General features: G+C 33.5%; 2 protein-coding genes across 2 annotated transcripts in view; both read right to left on the reverse strand.

Annotated features, from left to right (window-relative positions):
- The window catches only part of LOTGIDRAFT_137822 (hypothetical protein), a gene marked incomplete at both ends in the record, with an annotated part of 32,627 nt that extends 27,263 nt beyond the window's left edge, over positions 1-5,364 (reverse strand). Inside the window, one exon of the mRNA XM_009047869.1 lies at positions 4,955-5,364. Within this exon, the coding sequence (XP_009046117.1) occupies positions 4,955-5,364 (410 nt within the window). The remainder of the gene's footprint in view (positions 1-4,954) is intronic.
- A 111-nt stretch (positions 5,365-5,475) lies between these two features.
- LOTGIDRAFT_171679 (hypothetical protein) lies at positions 5,476-5,862 on the reverse strand (the record flags this gene model as incomplete). Its single annotated transcript, XM_009047870.1, has 1 exon — positions 5,476-5,862. A coding segment is annotated over one exon (387 nt), but the record flags the coding sequence as incomplete, so codon positions are not given.
- Positions 5,863-10,846: the final 4,984 nt, after the last annotated feature.

The raw sequence follows: 10,846 nt of genomic DNA on the forward strand, positions 1-10,846 counted from the left end.
TGAAGTAGAAACAGGCTGAATTATGTGCGAAGTAAATGTGACGTAATAAATTTGACCCTTATTCTGTGTAATTTTTGTTTTTCAGGCTTGGTTTTGGTCAACGTTCCTTAATCTTTTTACAGAATTGAATTATCTTCATAAATAAAAAAGTTCTGACCAATTCAGAATTGTACGTATACAAGCTTATACAGTGCATATATAGCTTATTATAGGAAAGAGGGGGCAAAAGTAAAAACACTACCACTGGTTTACTTTTAGGTTTATTTGCATAATTTTGGGTCAGGTTGTTCCACAGATGTTATAGAACAAATTAAAGCAAGAAAAAAAAATTAGCTACATATATATGTCTGAATGAAGCTATCTATAATATCTACATAACAGAGTTATAAATAGTTATTTATACATCTATGCTACATACACATATAATTCTATATATAACTCTGTGGCTATATATAGCTTCATTTACTATAATGGGCTTTTCCTACTTTTATTTTCATTTAAGTTGTAAAGTGAGATAGGCTATATTTCTTAGAATCGGACAACTGCATTTCTTTTGAGATATATTGCTGTACGAGAAAATCACCGTAAGTATAGGCCTATATTTATTTCTAATTCAAACTCAGAAGTTTCAGAAGGTTTTCCATTGATTATATGCTTATAATAACGCCAAGGTTAAACATGTCTTATACCTTGACTAAACAGTATTGCCACAGCAATTTCATTAAATTGTACAACCAATCAAATGAATCAGAGAAAAATAAAAAAAGTACCCACATATGAGGTCAGTCACTTAATAGTTAATTATATTTTCAGATACCAAAGATGAATACTGCAGACTATATTGAACGTCTGCGTATAGTCCCAAGTCTATTCAATCTAAACATCGTGAAAATACGAAGAAATGTCCTAAAAGATATCATTGACAAGGCTGATATGGATGATAGTGATATTCTACAAGTACCACAGGAAAATCTCGTATCATTTATTCATTTTGTCCTCCAAGAAATACCAGATAGTGAATCTAAAAATGACAATGTATTGCTGAGTCACCCAAACAATATTAATGCTATTTGTTTGAAGGTAATCTTGTCAGTGAATGTCAAGAACTTCACAGACGCTGAAGAATGTCTGCAAACACTGAACCAATTGAAAGATGATCGTCATCTAGTCGCTGAAGCTGAAGCAGAAACAGCATATGCTTATTCTAAATTGGGACCTGAATATAGTGCGGTCGCTTTTTCAAAATTTACTAAAGTGATAGAAGAGCGACCAGAACAATATGAATGGAAGTATAGATTAGCTTTGATCTTGAGAAGATGTCAACATCCCAATATCCGGATACTTTTGCCAACTAAATTAAATCCGACTGAAAATTTTGTCAAATGTACAGAACTGTTTGACAACATCGTCACTAATAGTTCAAATAACACATTGAAGGCTCTGTCTTTAGTTGAGATTGCTGTTTTGTATATCGAACCAAATTGTCAAGACGTCGATTTTCAAAAACTAGGAATACACTTAACAAATAAACGTAAAATAATTATTGACTATTTGGACAGAGCTATGAGTTTAGACCCCGAAAACGTACGAGTTTTACAAGAAACTGGTAGAGTTTTAAGGAAGATAAAGGAATTTGCAGCTGCAAAGACAATACTTGAAAAGGTTGTGGGTATGCAAGAAAAGGATGTTGCATATCATCATTTAGCTTTGACGGTTCAAAGGTTAGAAGGTACAACTCCTCGTGTCATTGATTATTTCGAGAAAGCCAGTCGCCATGGATTGAATTCCGTTGCAACCATAGATTTAGGCAAGGCGTACATTCAATTAAAACCTCCAAACTACCAGAAAGCCATGGAATGCTTTAATGGATTAAAGGCGCAAGAATATGCACTGCAGCGTCAAAAATATGAAAATTTATCAAAATGTTATAAAGCCATGATGTACACTACACAAGACAGATCAAAGAAGAATAATCTATATCTGAAGGCTTTGGAAATGAACCGCAAAAGTTTTTTATTTGGTATACTATCTGCAATTAAATCTACCCCACAGGAAGATTTTGAAAAATTTAACTTTATCCAGTTATTCCCTGGTAAACTGAAAAAAATCTACGATTATAATAATCAAAGGGAGTGCTTTTTACAACAACTTCATGCTTTTCAAGGGAAATCTGATGTATATCTTGAAAGATTAGAACGTATAGTTAGAAGCGGCTCTTTAAGTGTCATAAAAGATGAAATCAAGGCAGATTTAGAGGCCGGGAATTATGAAGATTGTTTAGAAAAAATGTTGTTCTTATTGATAACTGATATACAGGGAATTGACCAACTTGTCATCTCGACAATGATGAAGATTTTACAAGTTGCTGTGGAATCAAGAAAACAATCATTGGCAAGTAAATGTTTTATGTGGCCGATTGAATATTCCTATAAGATAGATGATTCCATTGGTCACTTTAGGATCTTAGCAGATTCACAAGGTGGCGAAGCCGAGATGATTGAAAGCTGGTTGATGGAACTCGGTATGATTGTTGTTCGAAACGATGAAGATATTTCACCGTTTTTAGATAAACGGGAGGCCTTGATAGAGTTATTAAAAGGAAATGTAGCAATTATATGCATAATCAAGGCCCACAACTCTACTTTTTTGGATGAATATCCAATTAACATGCTCCCTTACGATAAGCCTCAACTGATTCCAGTTTTAGTAAATGACAGCACAGTGCCTCGCGTTCTCAAAGATCACCAGGCCATAGAATTACCACAAGGAAATGGTGACAGGGAAAAGGCTGTCTGGTTAAAACGTTTAGGAGGAATTATTTTTCATTGCTAAGAATTACCCGACAAAGTAAAGTATTTTTGATGAACTCAAAATGCCGACGTCAAATATATACGTTCGTCAATTTCGATCTGATGTTAAGAATAAAGATTTCAAATACCGGTATATATAATTTTAAATCAAGTTTAAATAGAACTCATTTAGTTAATTTTGGCGATATACAAATATCTCATTAGAGCCTGCATTGTGTAGATCTATTTTGTAATTTTGTAGATTCATAAAAATATTACTACATAATTTTACATAATAATACATATATTATGTATATAATTCTTCGTCACAGCATGTACATATAATTATAATTCTACGATCAATATTAATTAAATGTATTATGGCAAATTTTGTGTGGATCTTTACTTATATCTTATATAATGCGGACCTGTAGATCTATAATATCGATAATATTTCTAATCAATACATTGTAAAGCGCAACTCTGTAGCCTAGATATTTTCATAAGTTATAATCAAATTTTGTTTCACGGCTCTATTATATTGCACGTTCACAAGTCTGTAGATCTATCTTATTATCAAATTATATATCGCAGCTTTTTATATTATAATTGCATTAAATTGTGCGACTCTGTACATTACTCTGTAAATATATTAAGCATAATTAATTGTATGTGTACCGACGACTATCTACATAGGTGTCGAACTGAAAGCATCCATCTGTTTTGGGGCTGCAGGGCAAAGGTTTTCTGCCATGTATGGGAAGAAACAAATGTTTGTATATATATACATAAATATTGAAAGCATTTAATAATAATCAATAAACAAATATAAACTACAACAAACAGATTAGCACTTTAAAAACAATTAACAATAGATTTCTAAATTTATACGTCTACATTCCTCTAAATTCCCATTAAAACGTATAACACTTTTCAAAACTATAATATATGAAGGTAATATAAGAGCTGTTTTTTTATTATCTAGTCAAAGATTACTCTGAATAACATGTTCTTTGGGTATCAGTTTGTTGTGATTGGAGTGTATTGATATTACCTACCACATAAGTCATACCACTCATACAATATACAAAACATATAAGTAAATCTACAATATCAAACTACTGCTTAGAGAAAATCATAATCTAGAACATCAATTTTATCCTCTTGCCTGCCAGAGGTAGATCTTATCAAGACATCAAAGTGGTAAAGGTTATATATATAAAACATGTATATTGTCATGGGTATAAAGCATCACAACATCCTCCAAGCATAAGTTTAGATTTACGGTTAATATAGCCCATAATTTAGTACCAAATAGTATTCTCAAATTAAGCCATTATAATGTCAAACAACAAAACTAGTTAAGCTGCTTACATTACATTTTTAACAATCTATATTGTTTTGAACCAGTTGAAAACAATTTCAGTTTGATCAAGTAGATACTTAGCAGCAAATATCATACTTAAAAATATTTTCAGGTGTAATTTACATCATGTTTAATAACAAATATTTTTCATACTGCCCCTTTGATTGACTCTGTTGGTATGCCTTTGGAGCTCAGCTTTTGAAGAAATCACAAGTGTTTTTACACTGAAATATCCACAGCATCATCTCAATAAAACCGAAAACTGAATAACCTAAAAGAACTTATCACAACTTGCAATAGTGTAGAGTAGTAAACAGGAATACATATATATAGATTGTTGAGAGGTTTCCTAAATTATTATGTGTATCAGGGAACTCTGATGTTTTATGACATGACTTATTGCAAAATATGCTTTATCACATAAGGCCCTTCATGATTAGTGATACCATCTAACACTTAGTTCTAGTGGAATATTGCAGGTACCACAGATGCCAGAAGTCTGATTGAAAATAATCAGAATTGTGCAAATTGATGCTATCAATGTGCGAATTACACATAACTAAATTTAGAAACCTCTATACAAGCCTTTTAATTTTACATGTCAGATCAGCAGTAAGCCGTTTACATAGGCCTGACTCTCACTACAAATTCTTTTGATTTCATTCTGTCGATTCGATGTTGACGTTCATGTTCCTTCAATTCCTTCTTCTTATTGAAACTATGTCCACACAGAATGCACTCGAATCCTTTTCTTTCAGTGTGTCTTGATCTTACATGATCATTCAGCACATTTTTGTACCTATAAGCTTTACCACAAAAATCACAAATATGAGGTTTTTCTCCTGTATGAATTAACATATGCCGCTGAATTGTGCTGCTACGTCCAAATTTTTTACCACAAACACCACATTCAAAGGGCTTCTCACCACTATGTATGCGCTTATGTTTTTGAAGATTGCCACTAGACGTGTAAGATTTGAGGCAAATGAAGCATTGATAAGGTTTTTCTCCTGTGTGGCTACGGAAATGCTTATGCATGTCACTTTTTAAAATAAATCTCTTTCCACATTCACTACACTCAAACTCCTTTTCTCCAGTGTGTATTTTGTTATGTGTTTGTAGAGAGCTTTTCTGAGTAAATGTTTTACCACAAAGATCACATTCGAATCTTTTAACTTTACTGTGAACACCATCTCGATGCAATTTCATATTACATTTACGATTAAATTTCTTGCCACACAGATCACAAGTATACAAAGTCTCTATTGTGAAATCTTGATCTGCTTCTGGCAAGTAGGGCCTTTTGCGTATTGGTACTACCAAACTAGATCCTTTATCAAGTAAACCTAACAAATTAGGTTCTTGCTTCAGTCTGAGCTCATTGTGAATCTCACAATGTCTTGTCAAGTCAACTACTTGTTCAAATCCTTCACCACAAAATTTACACAAAAACTGATCATTATTAACAAGTGCTTGGTCAAATATTGCTCCAATCTTATTTTTGATGCAGTCTTTGCTGTGAGCATCTAAAGAATCAGGTGTCAGAAATTCAGCTTGACATAAATCACATTGGATGTATTCTTTGTGTAAAGTACTGATATATCTAGATTTTCTTTCAACATCTCCCTCAACATCTGTATAAGATTCCTCTAGTAATTCTGGAGTATCATTATTAGCAACTGGTTGAATTTTCTCTGACAGTGCCATACTTAAATAACTACCAGTGAATTAGGATGGAATTCTACAAAAACCATTTGCTACCATTATTATAATACCATCATTTTCTTTTCATGTTTTAAGTTCTTTAATGTAAACACTGATCTTAAATTAAGGAAAAGATCATATATAGACATTCACTTCATGAAAAATACATTGTATTAAATTTTTTACTAATCTTGCATAGACTCATAAATCAATACAAATCTCTGTAAAATAATGGAAAAAGGGATTCTGTAAATATTGTAGTCATACAGCTCTGAAGGCATTAGATATTCTATCCAATATCATGTACTAGGGTCTAGACTAGGTCGAGGCTACATTTCGCTTTAGATACCAGTAGTGCCTACTTAGTCTGACATGTTGACTCTAATTAATACTATGTACACGTTGACTCTAAATAATACTACTTAAGAGATAGACCAAAAGTAGATAGATATGATGCAATTTTGTAGTACTTGATTTAGACCTTTGAAAACGGGAAATATTGTAAAGTATTAGATAATTATGGAATAAGATGTACCGATACCGGTACTTTACAACAACTGGACATTATGTACTTGTGTGCAAATTAGATAAATGTCCATCAGGCAGGCATTTTTACTACGGTACGTCGCCATCTTTATAAAATTTGTTGTCTATAGACAACATTGGTTGAGTCAATGAAATTCATGTCTTTCGATTGGCTGAAATTTTCAATGACAATAAGTCTTATATAAGATGGCGACCATCTTTTAAATAGCTCCACTCTTGAATATATTCCAACTTAGATTGTGGACACCAATTAGGGGTATATTCTGTTGAAAAAAGGATGGTATTGAACAGAATTAAAAAAATACAAGAAAATTGTCAGTTTTTAGAAAAAAAAACTCAAGGAAGAAGAATATTTCAGTGCAAACAAATTGGTTGCGGTATTTCAAGATATATTCATAGTTGGTCTTCCGACTCTCTGCCATCAGCATTGAGAGACAGGATGATTCGGTCTAGTGCCTACTATACTAGCCAGAGCCAGTGGGGTGGACAGATAATTTGAAGAAATATCATTCACCTCGTCCTTCTTTCATACAGTCACAACTGAATTATATATATAATATATAATTTATAAAACTCAGCCAGTCAGTGTCACTCGACTGCCACTGCCAGGAAACTTGTCTTTGGAGTTGATACGGGTAATGCCTATTCGAATCACACTGTAGCCGACTATTGGCCGAATTTTATTCCTGCGTAGCGCTAGCTGTTGACTTTGATTTGACTCTATCTGGGGCTACATAATATCTTGGTAATATACTCAAATGATGTGCATTTGACATTTTTGCAGAAGAAAATCATTGAAACTCTTCAGCGAAAGAGATTATAATATTCAAGTACAAAATCGTACCCATTTGGCTAGTAAGGCAGTGGCTATTTACTAGCCAGTGCTATTTACAAGGCAGTGGCTATTTACCACGTATGGGGCCTAATGAGTAGGAAAAGTCCAAAACATGGGCCAAATCATCAAGTACATATATGCTCCAATCACCCTACTAAATCTCTAGCCTTATCTGCAGAGTCAGATCCATTTGTGACCCGGAATTCATTAATGATGAAATATGTGTGTTCACAAGTAACAATTACTACCCCACCCAGCTAACCAAATTGATTATCCACAATACCCTCAAGTCAACCACCTCAAATAAAGAAGTTCCACCCACCAACAAACAGCCAGCTGCTCCTCTACCCCTCCCATTCATAGGTCCTACCAGCTACAAAATAAGACGCCTCCTGAAACATCAACTATCCACAGGCGAAACATGCAGACCCCTCTCCACCAGATTGAAAGAATGTCACCTCTACCAAAAAACGAAGATGGAAAATCGGCCTTACCTGAACACCTCATCAAGTTTCCAAGCCACAAAATCCAATGGCAAGACCAATCCATCATAGGCTACAACCTCCCCAACAAGCAACAATGACGAATTCAGTGACGCTTTCCAGAGATCAACCGCCACAATGGGCAGTACATTTCCCCCCCCCCCCCCCCCTCGCTTCTATATTATGTCGTTCAAATCTTACAGTAAATGGAGAGAACGGCTGTCAAAGGATTCCAATCTTAATTTTTTGGCGACAAGTCATGATGAATTAACCTAGAGGGTGATTTTTTTTTAATTCTTAATGTGCTCTTCATGCTCTTTTCAAAAATTGTTTTATAAAGCAAAATTGAAATTCGTGATTTTGTTTAACTTGAGTGTTTTTTGTATATCTTATGACCTTTTTGATGAAGATGCTTGAAATTTGACAATTTAACATTTTGAATATGAATATGACTAAAAAAGTTGACGTGGGCGTGGCACATCCGGATTACATTACTAATTGTTTACATTTTGGGACAGGGGCATAACTCGCATAGGATACATTTGTTCGAAAAGGCACTTGAAATTTGGAACACAAAATAACATTTTGAATATCGAATAACCTATGACAAAAAAAATGAGGTGGGTCTGGAACATCTGGGATAAATTACTAATTTATTACATTTTGGGACACGGGCATGACTCGCATAGAAAACATTTGTTCACAATAGAACTTTGCATACAATTACCTCATCTTTTGAGCCACTTTGTCTTAGAAGTTCAGTTCAGCTTCATAGTTCAAAAAAGGAACAGGTATTAGGAATTCAATATTGACCTTTACTTTTCAATTTGCTGTCCTATGTCAACTTCAAGTTTTATAGCCGTATGCAATTTGAAATTTTGATGACTTATATCTCGTGATCTTGACCATTTCTGACTTTCTTCTTTACAAAATCAAATGTCACTGACCTTGACTATCTGATACTTTCATTTGTGAGGTCTGTCGTCTACTTCTGGTATTACAATCTTCTAAGAAAACTTTAGACTGTTCTCGCACAGTGTTCTTTTAATCCCTACAGTAACTCTTTTTACATGTCTCCCCTTTTGCCTTTGTTGTTTGTTTCCATTATCATTGTTATACTGAAGCAGACGACATTTCGGGAGATAGAGTAGAGCAGCATGGATATGGCCTTCGTGGTGGAAAAAAATAATGCTTCATCATTCAACAATCGAAAAACAACACTTCTATATTTTGTAACAAAATAATAACAACTTTTAAATATCCATTTCCGTAAGAAAGACCGCAAACCCGAGGTTTAAAGATTATCGGTTGGTTTGAATTTTTCTCAATCGAGAATCATATTACGCGCAGCACCTTAAAAATTTAGACTTAATGCCACGGGAATAAATATGACAAATGCAAGTATTTCATCACTTCAAAAATAATATTGAAGATATCAGGAGTAAGAAAAGCCATTATTGAAGAAAAATTATAAAAAGTAAACATGTAGGCCTAAGTGTGCATTATTTACGGCGACAGATTTTTAGATTTACTCGAGTGTTAAATGGAATGAGCAAATACATTTGGGGTTAAAGGTCTACTTCTTTTGTATTTCTGCTTTCCACTGGTATTAAAATTAATAAAATCAAGAATCATTTAATTCAATGATACTATTCATAACTTTTATAAAACATTGAAGAAGTAATTGCTCCACAAAATTTAAAAATGCTATGCAATTTCGATCCAAAGAGCAAAAGATAGCTTGCCAGGCAAGGCAATATACGCCCACTGGCAGCTGTCAGAAATGATAAAACAGTCTTTGATATGAATTTTCTCATATTAAAGAAATTTTAATAGTCTGAATTCAATGATATATTTATTTACTGCCAGTAATTTTGTTAAGAAATTCCACCAAATTTTCAAAAATCAATATAAATAACCCAAATACATCAAATTATCTCACCAATATACATGATCACACCATGTTTCATTAAAATCAATTGAAAACTCTAGTCTCTAATGTGTTCACAAACAAATTTTGATGCGTTTTTCCTAAGTCGAGGGCAATAACTCAAAGACCATTCATTGAAATATCATCAAATTCGAACTTGTCCAAGATCTCATAATATAAATGATCACACCAAATTTCATTAAAATCAGTTGAAAACTGTGTTCACAAACAAATTTTGATGACCGTTTCCTAAGTCAAGGGCAATAACTCAAAGATAATTCATCGAAAGATTGCCAAAAATGTCAATAATGAGTAATTTAACCCGGATGTGCCACGCCCACTTCAATTTTTTTTGAATAGGTTAATTGATATTCAAAATGTTACGTTATATTCCAAATGTCAAGTTCTTACATAATAGAGGTCAAAAGATATAGGTCAACAAAAGTCAACAAAGGTCAAAATCGAAAAATGAAAATATCCAAATGTTAAAACCCGTTCCTTTTTTGAAACTATAAAGCTGGAACAACTGAGCTGTTAACACAAACTGGCCAAAAGGATGAGGTAATTGTGTGCAAAGTCTCTTTTTGAACAAACGCATCCTATGCGAGTTATGCCCCAGCCCCACAATGTAAACAATTGGTAATTGAACCGGATGTGCCACGCCCACATAAGTTTTTTTGTCATAGGTGAATTTATATTCAAAGTGTCTAGTTGTATTCCAAATATCAAGGTTCTACATCAAATAGATCATAAGATATACATACACTAAGCTCAAAAAGACGCAAATATTGTAAAAAAAAACTCAAATTTGAAAAAATCACCAATTTCAATTTTGCTTTAAAAGAACGATTGTTATATATCTATGTAAAGGGCATGAGAAGCACATTAGGAAACCGAAAAAATTTACTCTCTAGGTTAAGTAGGTCACGTGCTAGAGCAGTCCAAAGTTGCGAATTTGGCTTTTTACGGATAGCTATAAAACCAGAAGTACATGTCGGAGGTCAAAGGTCAAAGTATCAAATGATAGCCAAGGTCAATGACCTTTGACCCTATGAAGGTCAAGGTCATCAAAGGTCAAGGTCACATGGTGTGATCGTTTAAAGCTTTAAAAAATTTCAACCGGAAGTAGCAAAAACGCAAAAGCGAAATTCAAAATTCGGCTCCAAAAATTTTTGCGCAAGGATTGCAGAATCA

Source organism: Lottia gigantea, assembly GCF_000327385.1.
Source record: "Lottia gigantea unplaced genomic scaffold LOTGIsca_118, whole genome shotgun sequence".
In the NCBI taxonomy this organism is placed as follows: domain Eukaryota; kingdom Metazoa; phylum Mollusca; class Gastropoda; family Lottiidae; genus Lottia; species Lottia gigantea.